The sequence below is a fragment of the Polyergus mexicanus genome, unplaced genomic scaffold (assembly GCF_030449975.1).
Source record: "Polyergus mexicanus isolate NDT 795.1 unplaced genomic scaffold, iyPolMexi1.0 SCAF_25, whole genome shotgun sequence".
NCBI lineage: Eukaryota > Metazoa > Arthropoda > Insecta > Hymenoptera > Formicidae > Polyergus > Polyergus mexicanus.
Genome location: NW_027223345.1, coordinates 4,895,022 through 4,907,445, shown reverse-complemented (window position 1 = coordinate 4,907,445; position 12,424 = coordinate 4,895,022). Strand labels below are relative to the sequence as shown.

The 12,424-nt window shown below is 33.0% G+C and overlaps 4 protein-coding genes across 4 annotated transcripts; 2 read left to right on the top strand and 2 right to left on the bottom strand.

Annotated features, from left to right (window-relative positions):
* Window positions 1-214: 214 nt before the first annotated feature.
* On the top strand, window positions 215-2,539 carry Ndc1 (Nuclear division cycle 1). The gene has a single exon (XM_070313671.1). The coding sequence runs from the start codon at window positions 555-557 to the stop codon at window positions 2,289-2,291; it is 1,737 nt and encodes a 578-aa protein (XP_070169772.1). The 5' UTR covers window positions 215-554; the 3' UTR covers window positions 2,292-2,539.
* Window positions 2,540-2,744: 205 nt separating this feature from the next.
* Window positions 2,745-5,978, bottom strand: LOC138943142 (WD repeat-containing protein 36). Its single transcript, XM_070313693.1, has 3 exons — window positions 4,302-5,978; window positions 3,955-4,232; window positions 2,745-3,676 (listed from the first exon to the last, which is right to left on the bottom strand). Exons 1-3 carry the CDS (start codon window positions 5,833-5,835, stop codon window positions 2,813-2,815), a joined length of 2,676 nt encoding a protein of 891 aa, XP_070169794.1. The 5' UTR covers window positions 5,836-5,978; the 3' UTR covers window positions 2,745-2,812.
* Window positions 5,979-6,526: 548 nt separating this feature from the next.
* Window positions 6,527-10,112, top strand: Ppat-dpck (Bifunctional Phosphopantetheine adenylyltransferase - Dephospho-CoA kinase). Its single transcript, XM_070313694.1, has 5 exons — window positions 6,527-7,554; window positions 7,698-8,041; window positions 8,162-8,416; window positions 8,507-8,689; window positions 8,896-10,112. Exons 1-5 carry the CDS (start codon window positions 6,948-6,950, stop codon window positions 9,097-9,099), a joined length of 1,593 nt encoding a protein of 530 aa, XP_070169795.1. The 5' UTR covers window positions 6,527-6,947; the 3' UTR covers window positions 9,100-10,112.
* Window positions 8,523-10,419, bottom strand: LOC138943144 (intraflagellar transport protein 22 homolog). Its single transcript, XM_070313695.1, has 5 exons — window positions 10,311-10,419; window positions 9,927-10,096; window positions 9,646-9,845; window positions 9,317-9,507; window positions 8,523-9,033 (listed from the first exon to the last, which is right to left on the bottom strand). Exons 1-4 carry the CDS (start codon window positions 10,347-10,349, stop codon window positions 9,344-9,346), a joined length of 573 nt encoding a protein of 190 aa, XP_070169796.1. The 5' UTR covers window positions 10,350-10,419; the 3' UTR covers window positions 8,523-9,033; window positions 9,317-9,343.
* Window positions 10,420-12,424: the final 2,005 nt, after the last annotated feature.

Below are 12,424 nucleotides of genomic sequence, written 5' to 3'. Positions count from 1 at the left end.
ATGAAACGCTTCGAAGCATTTCTAGCGTCGTCCCGACCGCAGCCATCATGTACAGAGTTCAGTGGTTTTATTTGAAATTTCGAATCGTTTGACCAATCAGGGCGAAAGGAGCGAAATGTTTTCTTTTTCTCTGATTGGTCAATCAAACACTTTGAGACTTTCAAGAACGCATTTATGGTAATAAGTAAGCGCGTTCAGCAGAGAAAACCGTTGAGTAGCAATCGAACGTAATTGGTTCTTACTTTTAGAATCAACAAATCAACGTCGAGTGTTGACAAGATGATAATTGAGCGCTTATTCTCTGCCGAGAACGCGCCCAGTGATAATAAGTTTAATGGCGCTAAAAGGACGATAAGGTTGCGCTAGGTTACGGCATTTTGAATTTTTTATGCGATAAATGTCTAATCTTATTTTCGAGAAAACATGCTAAAGTCGTGATGCATAACGTTATACCACGGGAAGGAGTTTGAGCTACGCGGAGCGTCACCGCAGGAAACTACGTGGAGTGAAGATTTGCTCTCGTCAAGATTAACTGGTCAATTTCAACGAACAAGATGATCGAGATTGACAAAAAGGGTTGCAAGAAACTCTTAACGCAGCGAATGTTGCTGGCTGTAGTCTCGAGTATAATATTACAATTTCTTCTAGTCTACTGCCTCGTCCTATTTACAAATCTGAGCACAGATTATGTACACTGGCTTCAGAACACGTGGACAACTGTAACGTCGCTACGAATGTGGATTTATCTCCTCATTTTCGCCGCGGTGACCTTCTTACAGGGTGTTTTCTGCAGCAAGATTTATCTCTACAATCCACCATATTATAAGAGCAGATTTGTCAAATTGTGTGCAACTCTTACAATTCAAAACTTATGTCTGAAAGCCTCGTATATCATTATGGGTGGTATTTTAGTCTGGTTGCATTTGTCATTGAAAGGAGGAATGTACAATTCCTTGACTGCAGATTGTAGCATTATATATGGAACATGTTTGGTGGAGGAATATTATTTTCTGCTATTCAGTGGTTTATGGAGTGGATTATATTTTTCTATTAAGATTAATGACTCCATGAAATATTTCCGGTTTTCAATAATAGCGCAGTCTAAATTTCTCCGACTGAGACAAGGAACTTATACTATGCTTCCAAAGCTAATGATTTCCTCTACATGGTCGACTCTGTATTACATGGCTATTTACTATTTTCTGGGATCGTACTGTCGAGGAGTACTGTTGTCTGTGATTTCAGTACAAACAGAAGTCGAACCTTTAGACAATATGTCTAGATTGCTAAATCTGACATTAATATTACAATTGTGGCTTCACCAATTTATATTCATACTGACTATAAGCAGCACTTACTTGTTGTTTGAAATATATCTGACCGAATGGATTCCATTTAAATTCGGTTCAAGCGATGCATACAGTGTGGACGCTTCAGAATTAACGCTTATAGATGCACTATCGATGGACAAGATACCGATAATGCAACACTTGGGTTATCTAGATTTAGTCACCTTAGCCCAAAAGGAGAAAATAAGAAGAGGAATGTTGTTTACACTCAGTCAACCAGGTGGTCATCCATACAACTGGAATTGCATTGTGCAAAAATGCATAGATGTTCTTAAGAAATTTTCATACGACTTCAATGCTATATCCATGAAACCTCAAGAGCAACAATTCTGTTATAGCATGAATGTATTGACAGCAAGAATTGCACCTGCGCAACCTGTACAAAAGGATCATATATATCATATGCGGAAGTTAGTACCGGATGTAACGCCGACGCTATCAACAGAAACAGATACAAAGGAAGTTCCTTATAGTGGCATATTCATCCAAAAGTTCATTAAACAGAAACGAGATGCTTTTGTAGCATATTTACTTTCTAAGCCACTTATTAATTACATCTTTGGCGAACAAGATGATAATAAAATCCGTCATCTATTATTTAATGGACAATTAGTGATTTGGGCAGCCGAAGCTATTTCATCGTTATCGGTGTTTTCGCTCAGTGAAGATTCTTATGGCGTTGTACAAAAAGATGTGCCAAACATTATCAAAACTTTGTTATCGGTGAAGCAGGTTTTGGATAAATTACAAAAATCAGCTGTATTAGCAAGAAAAATTCAAGCTGATGATAAATTTACTAAAGAAATTTTTACCTCTTTAAGAAGTGCGATCAAACGTAGTCTATATAGAATTGTTACAAACTTTGAACCATACATCAATGATTTATCCCTTGAATCTTTGACAATAGAACACCTGCAAAGCTTTCTCAATTATAGGGAATAGTTTGTAAATATTAGTTCCAAGCGTGTGCTTATATATATATAATATAAAACTGCAAAAAAAAAAAAACTGCATTTCAGGTTATAATTGAAAGAATTACTTTTTTTCACTTAATTATATAATTACACAGTTTCAACATAAGTTCTTTTTTATACTTTATGTTCGCGAGAGAAAATAAAATATTATGCTAGAAAAAGGAAATCAAAGATATCTATATTGAAATATGTTATTCTACTGAGGAAATATTAAGTTTTATGTATGTTCAAAAATACAAATATGCACGAGAACAGCAAAAAAAATGTTTTTTATCATGCAAGTATATCTTTCAATACTAATTTGTAATATAATTGTCTGTCCATAATAAACATCAATATTAAAAAAAAAAAATCTTAATTTTGAGAGTTATATGTTATATAAAGATGCAAAAATTTCGAATGTATAAAACATTTCGGTTTATTGTGTTGATTTATTTATAGTTATAAAAATATTTACACGCGCGATATATGAATAATTCATATGCTATATTACATTTTTTTTAAATTTCGTACGACACTTAAATTATAAAATAATTTCTCTCGTAGTTTAAGCCAATTATTCATTTGCGCTTCTTGGATTTTTCGCAGATAATCTCTTAGCGCCTCGTTTTCCGATATCGTAGTACCATGCCACTTTAAAAACACTGCCAAATAGGCTTGCGACAACTCGAAATCCGTCCGTTGTTTTATCATGTAATGAAGCATCTTCATGAATTGTAACATCAACAATTCCGCAGAATTCTCGTCCAGTGATAGCGATTGAATCTCGAAATCGATGTCGCTAGGATTCATCGCTTTCAATTTTTCTATTGCATCTGAAAAATTATCAGTCGTGGTGGTTGATTGCAAACTTTTATTAAATGACGTGAGATTTTGTAAAGCGGAATGAATATGCGGGGTTTCGGCACTTTTGTCGGCACTCTTTACGTCCGTAAAATCGAAACGTAGTTGCAACGATGGAATTGTAGGTAAGAAGAACGGTGCTGTCTCGGGAGCTTTTGGCGGCTGTTGCGGTTTATTTCGCCTTTTAATAACGTCGATGTCAAGTAGATTCTGCCATCTTGATTGAGCCACGGCAGACATAGTTATGAGATCACTGTCGAGCTGATCGGGAGAGGTGTAATCTGGCTCAGCGGCGACGACATCGTCCTCATCAATATTTTCCTTAGCTTCTACCGAAGAGCCGGGAAGTAACACTTCGGGTATCGTGTCGTCCTTACTGATGGCTTTCAATGATACATGCGAATAGAGCATACGATTTGACCATAAAAAGATCCCCATGTTATGTACATGTGCAGTCGCAAGAAATTCTGCTGTTGGAGAGAAATTTAAAGATATGCAAGCTTCAGGAACCTGTATAAAAAATACAAGAGATTTATAATTTATATAATATTTTCTGAGATCTAGTGCTTCTTAGTCCAAGTAATATAAGAAAAATCGGATAATATCAAAATAACTTTTATAAAGAATTTTACAAGAAATGAAAATATATCCCAAAATAAGTCGTGTATATATAGATATTTATAAAGTTTTTAAATTAAGATATCCTTGAATTTTTTAAAGATTTACATCGTCTGTTATATTTTTATCTATATTGAAATTCGAAATATATATGATAAGGTCAAGTTTACCTGAAAGATATCTATTAAGTGTGAAGATGGTATGTCCCAAGTGCGGATTGTGCAATCCATAGATGCTGTGATTAACCATCTAGAATTAGGATTGAAACACGCATCCATTATTCGTCCCTCATGTCCTTGAAAATGCCGAACTATCGTTCTTGTATCCAGATCCATTAACACAACGTCAAAATTTTCTAAGGCTATAGCTACGAGAGAACTCTCATTGTGATATCGTATCCATTCGATCGATTCTTCCAGCTTTAATATCGTCTTTGCCGTTGTCATACCTGTAATAATAAGGATTATATTAAAATATATTTAGAGAAAATATAATTTTTTTTATAATATATAGATACCTTTATTAGGTTTAAAATCCCAAAATTTGATTGTCGCGTCTCTGCCGGCAGTAATGACAGTTTGATTCAAATCATCAACCATGATGCCTTTGACGGGACCCTCATGAGCACCGTTCTGTTTCCCATAGGATGCTCTATGGATTCCAGATTGAATGTTAAATCTATCAACATGACCTGTGTTGTAACCGATCACAACAAAGTTTCCGCAGCTCGTTAAACATAAGCTGGTCGCACAGGCATTGTAATTATTTTTAAATCTCTCGGGGAGTAGTTTAAGATCGCCCATCTTCTGCAGATGAGACGACCACGTAGTGACTACACCTAAACCGGAATGAGTGGCCGCTATGTTGCACCATTCTTTTTCTCGCGTTACTTCGTACGCAAGCTCAGTTATCGGTGGCATTAACAACGGATCGTCGACCGAAAGACTTTTCTTCTTAGACGCTTTCCTATTAAACGAGGCTCTACCTAGACTCTTGTTCAATATCTCCGTAACAGTGGAAAACAACCGGAGGGATGAATCGCCGCCCGCAGTCAACAGATAATTACCATCGTTCCCATAAAACCGAACGATCGTCGGAGGTTCGGCGTGACCCTCTCTTATCCTCAAGAGTCTACCCGCTCCATCGGCCATATCGAATATCCACAGCTTTAGAGAATTGTCAGGCGAGGATGAAACCAATAATGGTTCGTTCGGTATGTATCTCAGACCTGTAATAGCCGCATCATGGGCGTTACACAGTTGACTCTCCACTGTGTGTTGCTCCAAATTCCAAAATACGATTTGACCGCCTAAACTACCCGTTGCCATGATGGGATGGCCGTCCGTACGAAAACTGATGGATACCACTGGACCCCAATCTTGCACCAGTTCAAAGAGGGTCTCATCGTACTTGAGATTATGCAGAATGATTCGACCGTCATTTAAACCTATCGCGGCCACATCTATCGCAGGCGCTTGCTCCAATGCTGTCACGCTGCTATGCCATCCTTTAAACGTATAGATCATTTTCATCGATTTGATGTTCCATAGTTGTAACTGACCTTGTTCGCTACCCAACAAGATTTTATTCATATACGTGTTGGGATGTATCAACGTGGTTATTTTGAAGACGTTATTGCTGAAGTTCAATTCCAGCACCAAACTTTCGTCTTTAATGTTCCAGACCTTCAACGTACTATTCTCATCAATGGACAGCAGGTGAGCACCAAACGGTAGAAGAATATGTACCGCGCAGTCGTGACCCTCGTACGTGTGCTTCAACTCCGTTCCCCTTCGCCACGCGTAAACTTTATTCGCGCTGGCCGTGTACACGTGAAATGTGTCCGTAGCCAGGCAAGTGATGCCGTCGGCGTGCGTGCCCGACACGCTCAGCAGAGTGAAATGTTTACATCCGTAAGTGTGAAACTCTCGGCCAATGCAAGTGACGATAAAATGCTCCTTCCTTCTAAGGATGTACCTCGTAACTAAAGGTATGTGATTACTAACATATCCGAGGGCACGATTCCGTGCGAATATCCTACTCTGCACCATTGTGTATCTCGATTAAAAGACCTCGAAATTGTTTCTATTAAGAGAGTATTTTTATCACTGTAAAGTTATCTAGCGCGTTTACATCTAGACTTATAATTAATTATAAAAGGTTTAATCATAGTCATACTTCGCGTGGAGTGATCGCGACGGCTACCATATTAAAATCATGAATTATACGACAATAAGATGAACATGCAATGTGTCCAATCGGACACATTACCTATTGGCCAGTTTAAAATAGAATTCTTTGATTGGTCAATTGTGTTTGTTACCCTAGGCACCGATGAATATGTCCGTTTCGCACTGTGCAAAGAAATATCTGTAGCTAAAACAGATGATTGTCAAAAATATTAACACACGCGGAGACATAACATATGATCATGTATGGCTGCGTTCGGGAACATCAACCGTGTGCGCACGAGCGTCATTCTATCTTTGTTCAACTTTTAATACATAACAAAGATAGAACGACGCTCGTGTACACACGGATGATGTTTCCGAACGCAGCTTATGATTGGGTGCGTTCAGGAAACACAACTGTTGAGCATTGTCTTGTCAATACTCGACGTTGATTTGTTGGTTCTAGAAGTAAGAACCAATCACGTTCGATTGCTACTCAACGGTTGTGTCTCCTGAACGCAGCCATTGTAATTGATGCGGCATTTATAAAAAAAAGATGGATGTATCTGTTTATAAATAATTATAGCACAGAAATTTTTTCTAAAATTTTTTCTGATTAAAATAAATATTTCATTTAATCTGACCTCTGTTCTAACAGTGAAACGAAAAACGTACCATGACAAACTTGTCCAAGATGATCAGTTTTAATGTTGATTTCTAATCTTTAATGGTTCAATAGTCTAATAGTGTTTTATAGGAAAAACCTATGTATGTGTTTTGTCTTTTTTTTTTTTTTTTTTTAAATATAATCGCTATTGTGTACGACAATAATAATAAACAAAAAGAATTCCTTCTTAAAACTAAGAATCTCAAGTTCGAAAAATCAATTGATTAGTTGCACAATTTCCTGGGCATTGGGTTCAAGGTCTAATGCGATTTAATGGTAAATCAAAATATTAGAGAAGCGCATCCTGAAAGTAGAAGTAATTTTAATGTACTGTCCTGATATGGCAAATACTGGTTTGTTAGTTTTAACAAATCCTACAAAAGTGAGAAGATTACTACCTGTGATTAAGGAGCATGTTTTGAAAACACTGTATATTCAATATCTTCCAGAGAAGAATATTTTTGCGCCAGGAAATTATAATATCGTGACATCGCAACAGAGAGGCCCTCAGTATTCTAAGAATATTGCAGACATATATGTAAACACTTCCACAATTGCCTCTCGACTCGATATTCGTGTTTTACTTACCAATATGAAACATCCTAGTAGATCCATCATAAACACTAAAAAACCAGTGGATATAGTGATCTTCGATCAAATGTGCAGTAAGATAGAGGCAGATACATTCATACAAGATTGTTTAGCTAATACATCGATGGATTATAGCTTTGTTACTTGTAACTATGAGCAAGAGCAAAATGATCACAAAGACGCAGAATGTGCTGCACAGAATGTAACAACTTACAAAAATGTAGTGTTAGGTGGCACATTTGATCGATTGCATAATGGTCATAAGATTCTATTAAGTAAAGCTGCTCTACATTGTACAGAAAAGCTTACCGTTGGTGTAACAGATACTAATATGCTTTCTGGTAATGATTTCTCTTATAACTTGCATTTTTTAATCTTTCATAATGATAATATTTTTGAATAACTTTTATATAAAATAAAAGATTACAAAACAATTTAATACAATACTTTTGTACAATTAAAAATAAATAATAAATATTTCCAGGTAAATTACTATGGGAGCTTATACAACCGTGTGCACAAAGAATAAATGGAGTTAAAGAATTTTTAGAGGATGTAGATCCATCAATAACATACGATATTGTTCCTATCAATGATTTATATGGACCTACTAAAGAAGATCCAACATTTGAGATGATAGTTGTGAGTGAGGAAACAAAACGCGGAGGTGATAAAGTCAATGAATTACGTTTGCAAAAAAATTTAAGCAAATTGGACATTTATGTGGTAGAATTAGCAGGGGATGAATCCTGTAATGAAATTGAAGAAACAAAGATTAGTTCTAGTAATCACAGGATACGGTTACTTGGTACAAGATTGCAAGCACCTGTAAGTTTTATAAAATATTTACAATGCAATATAATAATAAATCATAAAATAATAATTGGTTTATTTTTGCATATCTGGATGTATAAATTAATTAATAATATTTTATTTCTTTTATTATAGAAGATAAATGATAAGCCTTTAAAACCGTATATTATTGGTTTAACGGGCGGTATCGCAAGCGGAAAATCTTCAGTTGCTGAAAAATTGGAAAAACTCGGCGCTGGTCTTGTAAATTGTGATAAATTGGCTCACGACTTATACTTACCTGGAAAAGATTGTTTTCATGCGATACTTAAACATTTTGGTTCTTCCATTCTCAACTCGGATGGATTTATAAATAGGAAGTTACTCGGTGACATAGTATTTAATGATAAGGTATGTATATATATATATATATATATAACATCTTGTATATTCTAGTTTATTATTACCATTTAATTTAATAGAGAATTACATATATTTTAGGAGCAATTGGAAAAGTTAAATAAATTAATCTGGCCTTTAATTCTACAAGAGGCTAAAAAAGATATAAATATTCTTTATTCAAAGGGTTATAATATCATTGTGATGGAAGCAGCTGTTTTGATTCAAGCTAAATGGCAGAATGTATGCCATGAAATTTGGACTTGCATCATTCCACAAAATGAGGTTGGTCCTTGTCTTTCAGATAAATTATATTTGCCTATTTATATTTAATGATAGAAATTAGCTATATCCTGTATATATACATATATATACATATACCATATATATACATTTTTTACGCTTCTCCAGTTATGCTTGCATAGAATATTTGTAACTGTTAACGTACCATAATCTCTTTATCATTTATATTTTAATTGATGTATTTACAGGCTATAAAACGAATAATGAAACGAAATGAATTGTCTGAAGAAGCAGCAAAGTTGCGAATTGAAATACAACCGAGTAATACAGAGCAAGTTAAAGAAGCCAATGTTGTCATATGTACTTTATGGTCTCATGAAATTACACTAGAACAAGTAGAAAGAGCATGGAGAGAATTAACAGCAGCTTTAGCCAAAGAAAATAAATCTTAATAAATTTTCCATATATCCTATAATTAAAAGGAAATTTTAACTTTTATTTGTAAATAATATTTGATCATTATTCTGTGATACAATTTGTAATTAAAAAATATGATATGTAAAAAATATAAATGTAAAAACGGTGATCAGGTAAATTGTCGGCAATGCAACTGACAATACAATAGAATAGATACTAATAGCATAAAAGAGAGTGTTTTTCATTACTTACATAATTGCTATAAGAAATGAATATATATTATTTAGCAAATAATATATTGTCACTCAATATCAATTTCTCTTCTTTGTTTTCTTGCAGTTTTGTCATTAAGGTACTTAGGAACAATCGAAAATCAGTTTTTAATTTATCCCCACCATCATCCACATTACACTTGACATGAGAGACATTAGAAAAGCTAGATGCTTTAATTATATAAAATTTAGAAATTAATAATACATACAAGTTATTCTGTTTTATACTATTTGAAAAAAAAAAATATTGATGTAGAATTATGTATGTGCATTTATCAATATTTTTTTATATTATTAATATATACTTACAAACAATTTTTGATGCACTTGATGTAGTATTATCAGAATCAAAGAAGAATATTACACAATTGTTTGGCCCTAATTTGGCTTCGCTAACGAAATAATCGTAAAATTCTTTCAGTTGTCTCAAAGAATCCTGCGTTTTTGTACTGTATACAAATATCACACCATGTACGCCTTTACGTATAGCTGGCCAGCAGTTTTTGAATCTAAAATATATTCGAAATATCCTGTCTTTGTCTTTTATTTAAAATCCAATATTGCGAAAATACATGTCATTTTCTCTATACTTGTGATCTCCACTGCAATCCCATAGCTCGATATCCCTCGAAATGCGTTCATTATTTACCTCAATATCGTTTATTTCAAATTCCAATATTCGAACACCTTGAGTTGGACGATAGTCATATGGAATTTCGGTAGCATCTGCCAGAAAATTTGCTATCGTGGTCTTCCCGCTCTAAATAAATAAATAAATACATACACATACACACACACACACACACACACACACATATATATATATATATATATATATATATATATATATATATATATACTTGTGTGACCGTTGTTTCAATTATTATATAATCATAATAATCCGATAATAAAACATTTCACATCCTTTCTTAAGTACTCATCATGAATATTTAATCAAAGGAGAATTTTCTTACCTTAATTGGTCCTATCATTACCAATTTTAATGTATACATTATTTGACAATGACTGTCGCAGGAATACTTGCATTATATATACATCTGATGTGAGCATACAATAGATAGAATATAGAATGTATCATTGTTTGGCAATTGTTACTATAGTGACCATTGCTTGATACAGTATAATCAATCTAAATAAGTAATCACAGATCACAGGTATATACATGATTTTGAAATCCCGATTATAAAATTCTTAATTAATTAAAATAATTTGAGAATTTCTATCTATGCATAAGGAATAAACAAGAGTAATAAATATATGACTTAAAATGAAGACACAATCTAATTACAAGAATTATTTTTTATTATTTATTGAATCTAAATTATATTTATTTATTTCGTGATAAAATTTTACAAACGAGCATTATAAAATACATAATAAGTACACCAAATAAATATGTCACGCATCTAGTAAAGATTTATAATTTTATTGAATACACATTAATATATTCATTACATTCATTACAATACTGTCTTTTTAACAATATACATAGTACTATGTAGTACGGTAGTCGATTATGTGACCAATATCATTATTACTGTAATCAACACATGATTATAATAAAAATTTCATCTCGATTTCTATGAATAATTATTACATTGTAAAGTACATTTTTTGCTATATTGTATAGTAAATTGTTTGGTGAAGTTCTCCAAATTTTAAATAAGAATATATTTGATTTTTCAAGATATGCATATTAAAGAATATCTTAAATATAAGATACATCCACTTCTTATAAATTTTATTTGAATGTAATTAAATATTCTAGGAGTGAGCTTGACACGAATTCATCCATGAAACTCAATTATAAAAACGCAAAATGTGGATGTATCATCACATTACATATGTGTTTAATATCATATATACAAAGTGTCTGATAATAATCGCCCCATCGTAATGAGCAGGTAGAGTAAGTAGGAAAGTCCTCTATCATTTTGCAATAATTTTTCTTCGCAATTAATGAGAAATTAATTAAAAAAGGTCGACCAATGCGCGAGTGTAAACGCACAGCGAGAAGAGACAACCGGTATGCGGTTGCTAAGCGCGCGATGAAGTTTTGGGAGAAGCGCTCTACAAATGACAACGATTATAACGAGTGGTACATAACGCTGAATTCTCCTATTCTAGCAATCACATATCAACGGGGCCGTCCTTTCTCGCCGCTAATACTCGCGCGAATTGATCAATCTTTTTCAATTAATTTCTCATTAATTATTACAAATATACAGGACTTTCTTACACGGTTTAACTATGGTTTAGCACAGTTAATTGCTCTACCTGCACATTACGAGTAGGGCGATTATTATCAGACATCCTGAATCAATATACAAAATAAATTACGCAATTTAAATGGGTCATAACACTTTTACAGTTAAGCAAAAAGATGATAAAAAAGATAATTGAACAATTTCATATATTTACAACTAAAAAAATAGTAGAACTAGAACTCTCAATGTGAAACACAAATTTGGATTTATTAGACTAATAAAAATCAGATGCGGATGGTAGTGCATCAATTTCAGGAAAATCAATTTTTCATTGAAATTAATTAATTATGCACAAATTTCTCATGGTATGATACCAAGTATTTGAATAATCTCAATTCGAGATTATTATAGATTTTCAGAGAGATTGGTGGATTTACAATAATAAATTATTATTTAAGTATTTGGTATCATATCAAAAGAAATTTGTATGCATAATATTAATCAGTTTCAATAAAAAATTAATTTTCTTTTTAAACCGACTCACTACCATCTGTGTATGGGTATCTCTTACTAGTCCGGTAAATTTAAATTTGTAATATCTTTGCAATATTATTTTTCTCATTGGTATGTTAAGGATTGTGCAATAAGCATGCACATGTAATTTTTAATAATTATTATAGATAATTTATATCATTATAAATATAATTGATATTAATAAAAAATATTTGATAATTATAAAATAATCACATATTAATATAAAGATATATCTATTAATATATCTTTTTTTTAATAAACGAACTATTTTTGTAAAAAACAAAATCATATAGAGAAAATAACTTCATAGAAGATAAGAAATAATT

Excerpts from the sequence above, each read along its gene's own strand:
- Ndc1 (XM_070313671.1), top strand. The coding sequence starts at position 555 with ATGATCGAGATTGACAAAAAGGGTTGCAAGAAACTCTTAACGCAGCGA.
- LOC138943142 (XM_070313693.1), bottom strand. The coding sequence starts at position 5,835 with ATGGTGCAGAGTAGGATATTCGCACGGAATCGTGCCCTCGGATATGTT. Across the intron at positions 4,233-4,301 it reads GGATTTTAAACCTAATAAAG|GTATGACAACGGCAAAGACG; the intron begins GTATCTATATAT and ends TTATTATTACAG. Across the intron at positions 3,677-3,954 it reads ACTTAATAGATATCTTTCAG|GTTCCTGAAGCTTGCATATC; the intron begins GTAAACTTGACC and ends TTTTTTATACAG.
- Ppat-dpck (XM_070313694.1), top strand. The coding sequence starts at position 6,948 with ATGTACTGTCCTGATATGGCAAATACTGGTTTGTTAGTTTTAACAAAT. Across the intron at positions 7,555-7,697 it reads AGATACTAATATGCTTTCTG|GTAAATTACTATGGGAGCTT; the intron begins GTAATGATTTCT and ends AAATATTTCCAG. Across the intron at positions 8,417-8,506 it reads ACATAGTATTTAATGATAAG|GAGCAATTGGAAAAGTTAAA; the intron begins GTATGTATATAT and ends CATATATTTTAG.
- LOC138943144 (XM_070313695.1), bottom strand. The coding sequence starts at position 10,349 with ATGTATACATTAAAATTGGTAATGATAGGACCAATTAAG. Across the intron at positions 10,097-10,310 it reads TAATGATAGGACCAATTAAG|AGCGGGAAGACCACGATAGC; the intron begins GTAAGAAAATTC and ends TTATTTATTTAG. Across the intron at positions 9,846-9,926 it reads GATTGCAGTGGAGATCACAA|ATTCAAAAACTGCTGGCCAG; the intron begins GTATAGAGAAAA and ends AATATATTTTAG.